This window comes from Sabethes cyaneus, chromosome 3 (assembly GCF_943734655.1).
Source record: "Sabethes cyaneus chromosome 3, idSabCyanKW18_F2, whole genome shotgun sequence".
NCBI lineage: Eukaryota > Metazoa > Arthropoda > Insecta > Diptera > Culicidae > Sabethes > Sabethes cyaneus.
Window position 1 is genome coordinate 161902232 of NC_071355.1, and position 17090 is coordinate 161919321.

Consider the following 17090-nt stretch of genomic DNA (forward strand, 5'->3'; position numbering starts at 1 on the left):
AGGAAACGATTAAGGGATAATGATTGGAAACTTGGTACCTGGAATGTCCGAACTCTCCATGAACCGGCACGGGCTGGCTTGCTCGCTCGAGAGCTGCATCAACTCGGAGTGGAGATCGCTGCTATTCTGGAAGTTCGGTAGTCAAATTCCGGAGAAAGGGAGTTCCGTGCAGTAGACCCTATTGCAGGCACTTCTTTCAAGTACCACATCTACTACAGTGGCGATAAGAAAGCAGAACATGGAGTCGGTTTCGTAGTGTTGGGAAAACAAAAGCAACGAGTTATCCGGTGGAGGCCCGTAGATAACCGTATATGCGTGTTGAGGATTAAGGGCAAATTCTTCAACTATAGCCTAATCAACTTATACGCACCGACAAATGATAAATCCGATGATGCTAACGACGAGTTTTACGACAAGCTTGAGAGGACCTATGGAGAGTGCCCAAAACACGACGTGAAAATCAGCATCGGAGTTGCAAACGCGCAGATCGGGAGGGAGGAATTCTTCCGTCCAGTTATTGGAAGACATAGCCTGCATCTGACGACCAATGATAACGGTCTGAGGCTCATAAATTTTGCCGCGGCCTGAGGGATGGCCATCTGTAGCACCTACTTTCCGCGTTTGAATATTCGGAAACACACCTGGAGGCATCTAAATGGAGACTCTAGCTCTCAGATCGATCATGTCTTGATTGACGGTGGACCCTTTTCGGACGTTATCGATGTACGGTCTTTTCGTGGACCAAATATCGACTCTTACCACTATCTCGTAGTGAGTAAGATTCGCACAAGGCTGTCGAACACGGCGAAAGCTCGCACTGAGAGGACGCTGCGTTTCAACATCCAGCGGTTAACGGCAGACGGCGTAGCAGAGGAGTACGCCAGGAAGCTTGACCAGCGAATCGCAGAACAGCAGGTAGAAGAAGATATAAATGGGCTGTGGAGGAACATCCATGGTGCCATCCAAACAGCAGCGAGAGAGGTGGTAGGCACGACGCGTGGAAGGCAGCGTAACAGCTGGTTTGATGCCGAATGCCAGAGAGTGACAGATGAAAAGAACCAGGCTAGGTGTCGCATGCTCACTGCGGCAACGCGTCAAAACAGAGAGGGATACAGAGAAACTAGAGCTGCGGAAAAAAGAATCCATCGTCTAAAGAAACGCGAGTACGAGGAGCACGTGCTCGCCGGCACAGGGGAGCGATACGCCAGCAACGACACACGGAGTTTCTATAGAACGGTGAGAAGCAGGAATTTTGCCATGCCTGTGATGTGCAATGATAGTGCTGGCAACCTGCTTACCGACAAAACGGCGGTAGCAGCCAGGTAGAAGGAGCACTTTCAGACACTATTGAATGGAGAGGTAAATGCGGAGATCAGCAGGGACAGGATAGAAATTGTGAGCGATGGTCAAGCTGTGGAGCCACCAACACAGGAGGAGGTTAAGAAGGCAATCAGTGAGCTGAAAAACGGTAAGACTGCTGGGAAGGACGGTATCTCGGCTGAACTACTAAAAGCGGGGATCGAACGGCTGCACGAAGCAATCCACCGGATCATGGTCAGGATCTGGGAGGAAGAACAAATGCCGGAGGAGTGGTTGGATGGCCTCATTTGCCCAATTTTCAAAAAGGGACATCGAATGGAGTGTAAAAACTATCGAGGAATTGCATTGCTCAATTCTGCCTACAAGGTGCTTGCCCGTATCCTGTTCTGCAGACTGAAACCGTTAGCGGAGTCCTTCGTCGGCGAGTACCAAGCAGGTTTTCGTGAGGGTCGCTCCACGACGGATCAGATGTTTACCCTGCGCCAGTTGCTAGACAAGTTCCGGGAGCACAACTTGCAGACACACCATCTGTTTGTGGACTTTAAAGCGGCGTACGATTCAGTTAAACGAAATGAGCTGTGGCAGATAATGCTAGAACATGGTTTTCCGACGAAACTAGTTACGCTGATTCGTGCGACGCTGGACGGGTCCAAATCATGCGTTAGAATAGCGGGTGAGACCTCAGCTGCTTTCGTGACGTTGGATGGACTGAAGCAAGGGGATGCACTCTCTAACCTGCTATTCAACATTGCCTTGGAAGGTGCATTACGAAGAGCAAACGGGGAAAGGAATGGAACTATCATCACGAAATCTCACATGCTTCTTGGTTTTGCGGATGACGTCGATATCATCGGAATCAACCGTAGAGCAGTGGAAGAGGCCTTTAGGTCCTTTAAAAGGAAAGCTGCGAGATTGGGACTTACCATTAATACCGCCAAAACGAAGTACATGGTTGCTGGTAGGGAACGTGGAAGCTCAAGTGGTGTTGGTGCCGAGGTGGAGTTAGATGGGGAACGATATGAAGTAGTGGAGGAATTTATATACCTTGGTACAATCGTGACATGTAACAACGATGTAAGCCGCGAAGTGAAACGACGAGTTGCAGCCGCGAATCGGGCTTTCTACGGATTACGTAGCCAGCTGAAGTCCCGTAGTTTGCAAATTCGCACAAAACTGACGCTCTATAGAACGCTAATCCTCCCGGTGGCCCTTTACGGACACGAATCATGGACGCTATAGGAAGCTGATCGGCGAGTGCTTGGGGTTTTTGAGCGTAAAATTCTGCGATCTATACTTGGTGGCAAAATGGAAAATGGAGTGTGGCGCAGACGCATGAATCACGAGCTGTACCAAGTATACAAATATGCTGATATAGTGAAGGTAGTGCAATGTGGCAGGCAGCGGTGGGCTGGACACGTGGCCAGAATGCCCGACGAAAGAGTAACCAAAACTATTTTCAGCAGAGAACCAGGAAGAGGCCGTAGACTCCGAGGCAGACCCCGCACCCGGTGGGTGTGTGCTGTCGAAGACGATGCACGTTCAGCTGGTGTTCGTGGGGATTGGAGAACGGCAGCCCAGGACCGACACTACTGGAGGACCATAATTCGTTCGGCGCAGGATCGGTAACGGACCGTTGCCACTAAAGTAAGTAAGTAACAAATGTTGGCTATGGGCTTTTCCCGGCACAGCCATCTAACGTTGTAAAGTCCGAATGCGACATCTCTCTAATCTTCCTGATGAAAAGCAAACCATGTGCCATAACTCATTTTGCTTCACTGAATCGTACGCTGCTTTGAAGTCTATGGTGAATCTGCTAGTTGATTTCTCAGAATTTGTCAGAGATCTGTTGTAAGGCGACATTTCTTATACACCGTTTTCCTCGTTCAACAGCACATCAAAGTGTTGTTATTTGCAGCGCCTGGCCACCTCCGATCGCTCAGTAATCTGGTTTCTAACTCCGTTGATCGTTTCACAGAAGCTTTCGGTATCTTGTCTAGTGAAGCAATCATCCGCCCTCGCAAGAATACGTTTCAAATGCTGATGTTTCTTACAGCGGTGAAGTCTCTTTTCTAACTCTTGCTCTAACCCTTCTATATCGTTCCTCGCTCTGGTGCGTTGCAGTGCGAGTGTACGTGTGTTCAATAATTTTTACAAGAAATTAACGCTTCTCGGTTATCTTCAAAATGAACATTCTTCTTCTTCTTCTTCAGCAGCATAGAGCCGGGGTGGCTCGTGCTGTTTCAAGCACTCGTCTCCATTCAACTCGGTCTTGGGCCACTCGTCGCCAATTTCCTAGTCATCTCAGAAATCGCAAATCGCTTTCGACCTTGTCGAGCCATTGGGCACGTTGAACCCCCCTGTTCCTGGTGCAGGTGGGGTTGTTGAAGAGGACTATTTTCGTCGCACTGTCGTCCGGCATCCTTACGACGTGTCCGGCCCACCGTAGCCTGCTAACTTTCGCTAGATGTACGATGGGAGTCTCCCCAAGCAGTGCCTGTAGCTCGTGATTCATACGCCTCCGACACTCTCCGCTTTCAGTTTGTACTCCGCCAAATATCGTCCGCAGCACTTTCCGCTCAAACACGGCAAGGGCGCGTATGTCCTCCGTAAGCAGCGTCATGGCTTCAAGTCCATAAAGAATTACCGGTCTAATAATGGTTTTGTACATTGTTAGCTTCGTGCGGCGGCGTATGCTTCCTGATCGTAGCGTTTTACGAAGGGCAAACATACCTTCTCTCCTTTGCGACAGATTTCCTGCAGAGCTACGTTGCCGAGTTTGCGGGGTTCCAGCTATTCAATCAGCACCCGCTCGCAACCTGCGAAATTTAGCGATCTGCAGTTCCAAGTCCCGAGTCTCCATTCGTCGTCCTTGTTCCGTCGCCTAGGTCGATGCCGAATATTCCGCTCCGAATATGCTTGAATGTTGTTAGTTTAAATTTAATTTAGGTGTGTAGCCGTACTGGGGCAACACTACCGAGTCTCGCGATGGGGCTGCCATCTTGTAGTGCCGAGACCCACTATACCTCCTTCCCGGTTAGTATACGACCTTAGTTTCCACCGGGGTTGGTTACCCGATCTCCGCTAAGGTTGCTCGTATTCCGGCTGGTACCACGAGGAGGTCGGGATCGGAGTTGCTGGATAAGAGGCTAACGACCACTATGGGGTCTATATTCCGCATTATCAAGCCGTTTACCAACAAAATGAACATTATTTTTACTTAATTGTTTAAAAAACATAACAAGTATTATCTGATACGAGCGTGCAGATGTAAAAGAAGTCAAAAGTTTAATTTAAAAATTGAGATGAGTTTTTCCATTCCATCAAAGCACTTCGCACCAATCGCACAAAAAAAATTGAATTAGTTTTAACTGCGAATGTATCAGCATCTTACTGCTGAAAACGAATCATTCTACGTGGCTTCGCACTTAGAAGGGTGGGCTTCTATTTGTAAAAGCCACAAAATAAATAACACCCACCCATATCGTTCACAGAAATCCGGCCTTGAACTTGTGCTATAAAAATGTATGCAAACCGCTATTGATGTTATCACGTTCGCTGGTAGAGCTGCTTGAAGTTGTCATAAATTGCCCTTCCCACAATTTGCTCCTCCTCATCGCCGTCTCACTCCAACAACGGCGCCCTAACCGAAATGTACAATAACGGGGGGAGAGTTTACTGTATACAGTCGGTCCGAGAATTGATTTACGTTTCCGTTCCCACACCTTCCGTCCAGGGGTGGCATGGCGCACGATGCCTTCCAGTCAGTCATGCGGGGACCGCCGCGCGCGGACAGCTGTTCCGGCGACAGTTCGAAACGGGCGCGACGAAGACATTAATTAGGGCGAACTACATACACGACGACTGTCGACCCGGGAGGACTCCTTCTAAATATACAAATTTTACACCCGACGCTGGCTGGAACAATGAACTTTCCCTACCGCAAGCTGGCGGCGGTGGCGGCGGCGGCGGCGGCGCTACTGGCGGTGGCGGCTTCACACTATACTATTGTCGGCTCGGCTTCTGGCCTGCCACGAACGTTGCGCACGCTTTGCTTGATCGCACATCGTTTTGCTGGCAAATTTAATTACGAGGGAGACGGTCGACGCTTTCTGTTTGCGCTGGATACATTGTTGTGCTGCGTGAAATAGGCGGAGCGATCCGCGAGTGGTGCTCGGTGGGGTGATGCGTGGGGTGATGTATGAGTTGCTGAAAAGTGGTTTACGGTTGGTGGTGGTAATCCGTTGATTTGCGTTGGATTTTGCCATTTTTGTTGGAATGAAATGAATATTGCCCGTGCTCACGGGTTCCAGATGTTTGACACCAATGAGAATATCGAAGGTTCCGACAAAACTAATCATTAGTGATTGGGTACATCCAGACGTCGTAATGTCGTGTCCACAGATTAGTATTAGACTCCAACCGCAGAAAGAATAAACCGCCCAAAATGATAGGTACTCCCACCGAATCGGCCCAAGTGTGCTGTACACCAAAACCTCGAACTTGGCCGCTAATTTGCATAGGCAAGGGGTACACTGCTGGAAACAATATTCGACGCATGAACTGCCAAAGGCAGTAAACTTTGGGTTCATCGTTCGAAAAACGTGCCTCGTGCGGGTAGAATTGAACGGTCATAAATTTTAATTACCCTGCGACCAAGCCGGCCGTGGCCGACAACCGCGCGCGCGTTATCTAACACTTGAAGTAATAGCAAAATTGCATCATCCCGGAAACTGCATCGCACCGGCTGAAAGACCAAAAGGTTATTACACGGGCCTTGACTCCCTATCGGACAGCACGCACACAAACACACAGACACACGAAAGCACTTCACTCTCATTCCCGTCCCAGGTATCTTCTTGCTAACAACAGTGAACCTATCCTGTACGGTCGGCAGCGATAAGTATCAAATATCGAACTGAGTTAATTGTCTGTTCCGCCTGCTCACTTTCCGCCATCCCGTCCCGTTCGGACTCAGGTTAGCCGCAAATATTCGGTATGCTTGCAGTTATTGTGGCGAGGTTTTGTCCGAGTCAGGCATATCCGGATATGACACCTAATTACGAAAAATTAAACATCCACGATCGGATCTGCTCCTTCCGCTCCGTGTAATGCCACAAACAGGCTGCAGCAGAAGAACCGCAACCCCAATGACAACAATCGTCGGTTCTTCGTGCAGCATTTCTCTAGTTTTATTCGGCACGGAAGCTCGACCAGTGTAACGTTTATGATTCGGTCGGTTTGTGGATCCTACAGATGCAATTTATTGGATTGTGACAACCAATATAAGTCGGATTGGAATTGCTGGACCAGGTAGAAATACAACAAATCGAATGACAACTGCTACTGCTAGAGTGGCACAAGCATTCCGTAGTGCATCTCTTTCCGAATGGATTATAACTGCTGCAGCGAATCGATTGTGAGCTGTTGGTTCTTTCATTATTTGCTCAACACTGTGTTTTGATGCAGTACCTCAGACGTAAACAAACCCCACCGACCGTCAACAACAAAGGCGGCAACCAACCCGACAGGCCAACCGAACCGAAAACCGAAGCGTGTGTGGCTGCCAGTAATTGACCCCTAAAACCAATGCCGGCTGAGAGGGTGTGTACAATTTTCTGCAATTGGAACAGCCGTCAAGGTGTAAGGAAATAATAAACAAAAGAACCGGTGGCCGCAGACCAATTTTCGAAGTTGCGGTTTGTTTCGGTTGGTTGATAAGTAGAAATGAGGCGAAAAGCAATAAATATGACTAACCTTGTAATGACTGTGTCTTTTTGGGTAACTTTGCTGTCTGTTTTCTTATTGCATTTGGATCAAATATTTGTCCTTAAGTTGTTCAATTATTTTTCACGTAAGACTCCGTTTTTGTCCACTTTACCGGGCAGCACTTCGCTGAATTGGATACCGAACACTTTCAGAAAGAAAGTGACAAAGTCTCCTCGTCCCAACAGGTCGAGAGTTACTTGTTTCGATAGACTCTATTGCATGTTGATGTCTTGCAAGTAAACAGTGTTGCAAAAGTGCCACCTTTTTCTTCGACTGAAACTATCGATATACTACTGAGAAACGGAAGTCATGTGTGAATAAGTTTTAGCGTATTTTAACGCTGTAATTCTTACAATAATTCGAAAAAAGTAGCGATGATCGGTCATATAATGTTTAGGCCATAACTCAGGAACGCAAGCTAATGATATTGTAAATCTATTGTGATATCGCCCGGGTATTTGCTGTAACCTGCACAGCATTTCTTTTCTCTTTCCAGAGGGGGAAGGGTCTCGAACGGCCATGGAAAAGAATCCTACCTCCAAAAACACCCACAAACCAAATTTTGTTTCATTTTTTTGATAAGTTCTCGAGTTCTACAGACATTTCTGTTCCGTTTGTATGAAAGCCCTCCGTTCCAGAGACAGAAAGGGTTTCGAACTACCATAGAAAATACTCCTGCCTCCAAAAACATATGCCAAATTTAGTTCCACTTCCTAGATTAGTTCTAGAGTTATGCTGAAATTTGTCTTTGATTTGTATGGGAGCGGTCAAAAAAATCATTCTACAATTTCAGATTATTTTTAACAGTGTTGCGAAGCTCACACTCGTGTGGTCTAATTTTCTCACACACGTGTAGGGGAACTGTGGGTAAGACGAACAGGGTGGGTAAGACGGACAGGTGGTTGATTCTACCAGTTAAGCATTAAAATTCGTAAATATTTTGATGGGCATCTTTCAAATTTTGATAAAGTACAGAAAAACTGAAAATTGGAAGTGATTCTGCATTTGGATGCAACTTTTTTGCCATCGAAATTAAGCTTTTCGAGTGGTTTAATTCTTAAACGTTACCCATAACATGAAGTATTTCGATTTAATACCTTTTCAAGTAACGTCTGCATTTAAAAATTAGTAATTTTATTTGCATATGAAAAATTGTGAACGTTTTAAAAATATGTATAATGATGGGGTGAAATGGACAACTGCTAGTTGGGGTAAGATGGTCAGTGAACATATTATAATAAAATTGTTGATTTTGCTTCTTAGTGATATTTGTTTATTTGTTTATTTTATTGTGAAATTCAACTGACACAGTTGTCTTATTAAATAATATAGTCATAGTCATGCTTATAAAAAACTACTATTACATATTTTCTGTGCAAACTTATGTGAAGGTTCGCCGAACTCAAAGAGGGTTTCAACTGTAGAGAAAGTTCGAATGCAGGCAGTTATTGGTTCGTTGCATCCAAAAGTTGTTCGATGAAAACTCGGCTGCAGTAGTCCGGTTGATCGGAGGGAGCGTTGCGACGCACGGAAGCTCAAAGCAGATAGAATTGTCGGTGAATCGATCTCGCCATTTAGGATCTTTGCTACACATACAGCTTGCTGAACCTTCCTACGCCGCTCGAGTGTTTGAAGACCCAGAAGACGACAACGTTCGGGATATGGTGGTAGATTTGCTGGATCACGCCAAGGTAAGTCTCGTAGCGCAAGCCGGACAAAACGTTTCTGCACCCGTTCCATACGCAGATTCCACGCCAGTTGATAAGGACACCAAACTATGCACGCATTTTCGATCAGTGGACGTACCAGGGAACAGTATAGCGCCTTCAGACAGTGGGGATCACTGAAATCACGGGCAATCTTTGCGATGAAGCCAAGCTGTCGGGAAGCCTTCGATATTGCAGTGGTGCGATGTAAATTGAACGTCAGCTTGGCATCAAGCAGTACTCCGAGGTCATTGACTTGGTCGACTCTCGAAACTAGCTGTTCGTTTATTTGGTAGTTGAAGGAGATTGGACTAGCGATGCGATGGAAAGTCATTACTTGGCACTTCGGGATGCTGATAACCAGCCAGTTTTTCCTGCACCAGTCAGCGAACATATCCAAAAGCCCCTGAAGCCGCATACAATCATCTATAGAACGAACTGGTGAGTACAATTTCAAATCGTCAGCGTACATTAGCTTGCATCCAACTCCAAGCAGCGGGGCGATGTCGTTGATAAACAGTACAAACAGTAGAGGTCCCATGTTGCTGCCTTGGGGCACACCCGACAAATTAGTAAACCGGGAAGAGAAACAGGAGTTAAGCTGAACACGTAGAACTCTGCCGCATAAATAGGAACTGAGCCATTCGGTGAAATTCCGAGATGCGCCAAGCCGCGAGATTTTCTGCAGTAGTATTTTATGGTCAATACGATCGAACGCTGCTTTTAGATCAGTATAGATCACATCGATTTGCGCTTTTTGTTCCATGTGGGAAATACAGGTAGACGTAAAATCCATAAGGTTCGTGCTTACGGAACGACCAGGCGTAAATCCGTGTTGGTCGCTGGAAATATAACATTTTGTTCTAGCAACGATAAAACTACTCACTACAATTTCAAATAATTTCGACGCAGCAGAAAGATTCGTAATGCCCCGATAATTGCGAACATTCCGGCGATCGCCATTTGTAAAAACAGGAAACATGAGTGACTGCTTCCAGATCGTCGGAAAAATTCCATCCTCGAACGATTTGTTGAATATGAGACACAAAGGCTCCACTAATGCCATAGCACAACGGGCAAAGACTACCGCTGGGATACCGTCAGGTCCAGGTAAACACGAACGCTTCAGTTTTTTTGCAGCTGACAGTATCATATCGGGAGTTATTTCAAACGTACTTATATCCACTAAGTCAACAGGAACATCAGCAGCAGCGATAGTTGCCTCAGAATCAGAAGCCGATTGTTCAGCGAAAACGGAAACGAAAAATTTCGCGAACAACTCACATGATTCTAAAGTGGTTTTAGCTTCGGTTTCGTCGAGATAAACATTAGATATCTCAGGCATATAAATGAAAATTTAACCGGCAAACGTGAACTTTAAACAAATTAGCAGCGACCAGGCATGAAACAGTTTTTGGAATGCTTGTTCATATTGCCGCTGCCAAACAATTTTCTATTGGCTGCTTCTAGTGGGAGGGGGTGGACTGCCTTCTTCATTTTTTGCACACTACACCACCATAATTTACGTATTCAATTTGTTAATAGTTAAATATAATAATATGCTCTTAGTTGGGGCGATTTAGAATACCTGTCCATCTTACCCCCACACATTGTCCGTTTCACCCGCAGCAATAAAAAAGTTCACTTTTTCGGATCATGTTTAATACTCAAAATACATATTGAAAAACATTTTTTGTTAAATATTTCACAAGCCGCTTTTGAAAACAACATATCGAACTGAAGTAAACTGTATTTAAGTTTTATAAATCATTAGCTCTCTGTATTATATTAGACGTTCTTCTTAACCTGTTCGTCTTACCCACAGTTCCCCTACTCATTCTAACGAACACGCCGGCATAAGCATCCCTTTCGGACTCTTATTTATTCCTGCACTGCAACGAGTTTTTGCGAGTGTGTGTTTAGCTAACCGCTACAGTCGTCGCTCGTCGTTCGTCGTTGCAGCCTGAGCTGCTGATGTCGATTACTCGCGAGGGCTCACACGCCCGCCCGTGAGTAGAATCGAGGGCGAAGATGAAGAAGAAAAGAAAAAGTAATGCAAAATTTGTATCCTACTGCGCCACTAGCCTCACGGCAGCCGATTGCTCACGAGTTATTTGACTCGCAAATAAGCTATGCAGGAAGACGATGTGAGGATGTGCGTGCGCGAGTGTGTAGGTAGCAGAATATCTGCATACAGCAACGACGTTTCTTTTACGTCTGTGTGAACGGTGTAAACGTTGAATGCTATGCTTCTCATGCTCACTCGCGTGTGAGTAGGCAACGTTAACTTCTCGCTTGATTCGCAACATTGGTTTTATATAACTGGGTACTTATATACTGCGTGTCCTTTTGAACGGCTGCTTTCGTGCCTCGCTCGTTGCAAAAACATCTATATTTCAAAGGCGGTTGTCTTTGAAGAACTGGTGACTCATTTACAAGCCGAGATATTTTTATAAATAGCAGGGCATTTTCGCCCTTTGCGGAATATAGACCGACCGGTCGTTAGCCTCTTATCCAGCAACTCCGATCCCGACCTCCTCGTGGTACCAGCCGGAATACGAGCAACCTTAGCGGAGATCGGGTAACCAACCCCGGTGGAAACTAAGGTCGTATACTAACCGGGAAGGAGGTATAGTGAGTCTCGGCACTATAGGATGGCAGCCCCATCGCGAGACTCGGTAGTGTTGCCCCAGTACGGCTACACACCTAAATTAAACTTAAACTAACAACATTCAAGCATATTCGGAGCGGAATATTCGGCAACGACCTAGGCGACGGAACAAGGACGACGAATGGAGACTCGATACTTGGAACTGCAGATCGCTAAATTTTGCAGGTTGCGAGCGGGTGCTGATTGAACAGCTGGAACCCCGCAACCTCGGCACCGTAGCTCTGCAGGAAATCTGTCGCAAAGGAGAGAAGGTATGGAAGATCCGTGGCGGAAAGGCCCAGTTTTACCAGAGCGGTGGCGCTACCAACGAACTGGGAACGGGCCTTGTAGTGCTGGGCGAAATGCAGGATCGCGTGATAGATTGGAAGGCGATCAACGAGAGAATGTGTGTATTGAGGATAAAGGGCCGTTTTTTTTTTTCAAATATAGCATCATTAACGTGCACTGCCCGCACGAAGGTAGACCCGACGATGAGAAAGAAGCGTTCTACGCGAGGCTGGAGACTACGTACGACAGCTGCTCGTCACGGGACATCAAGATCGTCATCGGGGATATGAACGACCTGAGAGTAGGGAAGAAATGTATAGACCGGTGGTAGGACCCCATAGCCTGCACACCGACACAAACGATAACGGCCAACGATGTATAAACTTCGCAGCTTCGCGAGGCCTAGTGATCCGAAGCACCTTTTTCCCGGGCAAGGATATCCACAAAGCCACCTGGAGATCACCTGACCAACGTACAATGAACCAAATTGACCACGTTCTCATAGAGGGCCGGTTTTCCTCTAACATCACGAACGTACGCTCCCGTCGGGGTGCGGATATTGATTCTGACCATTCCCTAGTAGCAGTACATGTGCGCTCAAAGCTGTCCACCGAATACCGGACACGTCAAAGCCGCCCTCCTCGGCTGAACATCAGGCAGCCAGATAACCCATAAGCTGCCGAGAACTACGCGCGAGTACTGAATGAGGCACTGCCTTCTTCCGAGGAGTTAGGTGCTTCAAACCTCGAAGACGGTTGGGGCAGAAAAATTATCTAAGTATTGCCAATAGGGAGAACCTGGCCAAATACCTAGGAACCCGTTGACCACGATCCTGAGGAGAAAAAAGCGCCAATCGTGAAGAATTAGAGCAACTATTCCGAGCTAATGACACGCGCAAGTTTTATGAGAAGGTGAACCAAACTCGGAAGGGCTACACACCGAAACCTGACATGTGCAGGGACGAGGAAGGGAACCAAATTACAAACGAGCGCGAGGTGGTCGACAGGTGCAAGCAGTTCTTCGATGAACACGTCGATGGCGAAGTCGCAGAAGGAGGCGGAACGGAAACCTAGGAGCGCCCATGGAAGATAGTAATGTCGTAGCACCTGATCTCCAAGAAGTCAAACGAGAAATCGGGCTGCTGAAGACCAATAAAACCGCTGGGAAGGACCGCCTACCGGCAGAGCTTTATAAACATGGCGGAGAAACGCTAGCATAGGCTCTACACTGGGTTATTTCGAGGATTTGGGAGGAGGAAAAGCTACCGGAGGAATGGATGGAAGGAGTGGTTTGTCCCATCTACAAAAAGGGTGATCGGCTAGACTGCTGCAACTATCGTGGTATTACGCTGGTAAACGCCGCCTATAAGGTACTCTCCCAGATCCTGTTACGTCGGCTGTCACCGATAGCACAAGGTTTCGTAGGGAATTATCAGGCGGGTTTCATGGGGGCTTGCGCAACTACGGACCAAATTTTTACTATCCGACAGATCTTGCAGAAATTTCGGGAGTACAACGTGCCCACGCATCACATCTTTATTGATTTCAAAGCAGCATACGATACAGCCGATCGAGACAAGCTATGGCAGAAAATGCACGAATACGGTTTTCCGGACAAACTGACGCGACTGATCAGAGCTACATTGGATCGTGTGATGTGTTTCGTACGCATCTCTGGGACACTCTCGAGTCCCTTCGAGACGCTGCGAGGGTTGAGACAAGGTGACGGTCTATCCTGCATGCTGTTCAACATCGCTCTTGAGGGGGTGATCCGACGAGCGGGCATCGAAACGAGAGGCACGATTTTTACCAAGAGTAGCCAACTTCTAGGCTTTGCAGATGACTTCGATATCATTGCCAGGAACTTTGCGACGGCGGAGGCAATCTACGCCAGACTGAAAGCGGAGTCTAGGAGAATTGGGCTAAAAATAAATGTGTCGAAGACCAAATACACGAAAGGAAGAGGCTCAAAGGAAACAAACGCGCGCCTCCCACGGACGGTAACCGTTGACGGCGACGAACTAGAAGTGGTAGAGGAGTTCGTGTATTTGGGATCACTGGTGACCGCGGACAACAACACTAGTAAGGAGATCCAGCGGCGCATCCAAGCGGGAAATCGTGCCTACTTTGCCCTTCGTAAAACGCTACGATCAGGAAGCACACGCCACCGCACGAAGCTAACAATGTACAAAACCATTATTAGACCGGTAGTTCTTTATGGACTTGAAGCCGTGACGCTGCTTACGGAGGACACACGCGCCCTTGCCGTGTTTGAGCGGAAAGTGCTGCGGACGATATTTGGCGGAGTACAAACTGAAAGCGGAGAGTGGCGGAGGCGTATGAATCACGAGCTACAGGCACTGCTTGGGGAGACTCCCATTGTACATCTAGCGAAAGTTAGCAGGCTACGGTGGGCCGGACACGTCGTAAGGATGCCGAACGACAGTGCGACGAAAATAATCCTCTTCAACAACCACACCGGTACCAGGAACAGGGGGGCCCAGCGTGCACGATGGCTCGACCAGGTCGAAAGCGATTTACGACTTCTGAGACGACTAGGAAATTGGCGACGAGTGGCCCAAGACCGAGTAGAATGGAGACGAGTGCTTGAAACAGCACGAGCCACCCCGGCTCTATGCTGCTGAAGAAGAAGAAGGGCATTTTCGCGTGTTTGAAAGCGGGTCTATTTCTGATAACAGTATTGGGCTTAGAAAAAACTCTATTTGTTCAATCTATGTTATGAATGACAGCCGCGTGTTCAGAATCTAAGTGTTCAGCCTTACGAGTGCTAAGTTCTAGAGACGGGTTTCATCTGTACTCCTGTTTTCTAATACGACGACCTATATTGATCACTCTACCACTCGCAATATATCCAGATCAAAATGCTTCTACTAACATCAGCTCCTTTCTGAAAAACTTGTGGTTGATGCCGAGGATTCCTCGGCCTCTAGTAGCAACAAAGGCCGGACTAATATTCCATTCAATGCTATACCTGTTATGAAAATCGGCCAAGATAAAAAGTCACAAACTTGAGGACTTGAGACATCAAAAAACGCCCTAGATAATATGAAAGCATTGAATGAAAATACTCGTAACTGTTGGAATATAAGACAGATTCAGCAACGTCACTCTCTGTTCAAGAAAGCTTCGCAAACGAGTTTGATCCAAAAACGCTCAAAGAGAAATTCTGTTTTTAAGATGAATTAGAAGATGGCGTAAAAAGAACTGAATGAAAAAAAAAAAGAAAACATTCCATGACGTTGAAAAAAAAACAGAAACAACTGTTTTCATACCGCCGATTCAAATTTATGGCCGGTGTCCGGAATTGTGTCCGAATTGTTTTCGGTTGAATTTTATTGATTTCATGAAGCACTCAGCTGTTTGAAATTGAAATCACGTTTAAGTGCCTTTTCAAAGCAGAATATTCGGTACGCATTGCGCGTATGTAATATGCAAGGTTTGTTGTCTCTTAGCACGCATGATAAATTTCCATAACATGGACTGGTGGTTAGCATACGCAGTAAAGACGCGACGACGATTGACGCACGACATTACATTAACCGAAAAAGTCCTCTATTGAGAGCGACTCCGTACCAGTTAATGGTTAGATGAAACTAACGCTTCGAAAGGGGGTCAGGCTAGAGCGCCGAGTTAACCACGTCGCACCTAAGCAAGGCAAGGGCTTCCCATTTTACTAAAATAGATAGTTCTAGAAACTATCAAGTTTTGACAAACGTCTGAAAATCGAATCAATGGTACTCACCGAAAGTAGGTCTGGGGGGTTCGCCCTCCGACTCCTCGCCACGCTGCAGCGACAGCAGTGTCCGCAGCCAGCGGTTCAGTTCCTCTTCACTGTCAAACACAATGCAGAAACAGTCATCCTTAGTGTACAACGCAATCACATGCTTTTTAGTGTCGTGCCGTTTGTTGATGTTGAAGCAACTACGCAGAACTATGCTTCTCTTGGCTTGCACTGAACTGCTTTTCAGCCAGGACTGTTTAAATTTCTTCTCACTGTCAAAATATTCTAACCGAGCATTCTTCTCCGGTGTATCACCGTACACAACAAAGTATTTCTTCTTGTTGGTCTTCAACTTCCGGTGATACCCGTGCAGAACCACGTTCAGCTCGGTGGGAATCATGCCGCCGGACACCGACATACCGCTGGTTCCCACTGCTGCTGAGTTACTCATACCGGATCCACCAGAGCCGACTACACTAGCACCGGTTCCACCACCCCCGTTCGACGAGGACGACATACTACGGGGTAAAGGAAGTAATCTTTTAACGCTGCTAACACCGGAAGCAAGCGCGCTCTGGTAGTGATGTTGATGCGTCGTCGTTGTGCCGAAAGGTTGTGTTCCCGGGTGGTTATTGTTGTTAATGGCGTTGTTACTGTTGTTGTTGTTATTGTTGTTGTTGTTGCTGCTGCTGCTGCCACTACCGATTGCTGACGAACCTGTGACTGGTGTAGAGTAAGTGTTGATGATAAGATTGTTGTTGTTGCTGTTAGCGTTGCTGGTAAGTGTGGACATCGCGGCGGCAATTTTCCGCCACGGTGGCCCATGTGAACAGTTGGAATATGACCGAAAGGGCGGTTTTTCCGAAGACGTCTTGATGCCCTGGAATTGAAAATAGAAAGGAAAGAGAAAAAAACACAACAGTTAGTCATGGTTTCGGCCGTCTAATTTCATCATCTCTCTGTGCGAGTTTGCAGCTAAGCGGGTTCAAAACTAGAAAAAAAATGTCATTGACCTGAAAACAGTGCCGAAAACAGACTGTGTGAAAACGAGAAAATAACTTCTCGCAGCCACTAATAGCGAGGGTTGACTCAGACCTGGTTTACCACCTTCGTCTCGCACTGCACCAAAAAGAAAAACAAAAGTATAAATAAAACGTAATTGAATCATACCGCGCCATTACCGAAAAATAAGTTTCCACTTGAAACTACTACTGCTGGCAGACCTGCGCGTCGAGGTATTTGCGGCTTAGATATTGTGCGGCAAATGGTGGGTCGCGTTGCACTAGAAGGTGCATCGCACGAGGGTGGCGGTCAAAATTGGTGAATTGTTCACATTGAGTCTTACTGACTAAAACTATTAGGTTCATTAGTGCATTTAACTAAAACTAGTAGAGAAAAGGGATGCCAAGTGACAAAATATGCAATGCAATCCGGAAATAATTTCAATTCAGAAAGAACATCTTTCGAAATCACCTCAATCCCACAGTGCGGGGATCCAAAGGATCCCAAACTATCATTGTTCACTTTCCCGTCCCCACGCTAACGAGAAACCTTTGCCAATGGGAACAATTCTATACATATTACCAGAAGAGTAGTTCACTTGTTCGTTTCAACGAGTC

General features: G+C 46.7%; 1 protein-coding gene across 2 annotated transcripts in view; it reads right to left on the reverse strand.

Annotated features, from left to right (window-relative positions):
- Nucleotides 1–17090, reverse strand: part of LOC128742338 (insulin receptor substrate 1) — a 461417-nt gene that overhangs the window by 306732 nt on the left and 137595 nt on the right. For both annotated transcript variants that reach the window (XM_053838670.1, XM_053838671.1), the window contains exon 3: nucleotides 15493–16351. In XM_053838670.1, the coding sequence (XP_053694645.1) occupies nucleotides 15493–16264 (772 nt within the window). In that variant the 5' untranslated portion in view covers nucleotides 16265–16351. The remainder of the gene's footprint in view (nucleotides 1–15492; nucleotides 16352–17090) is intronic.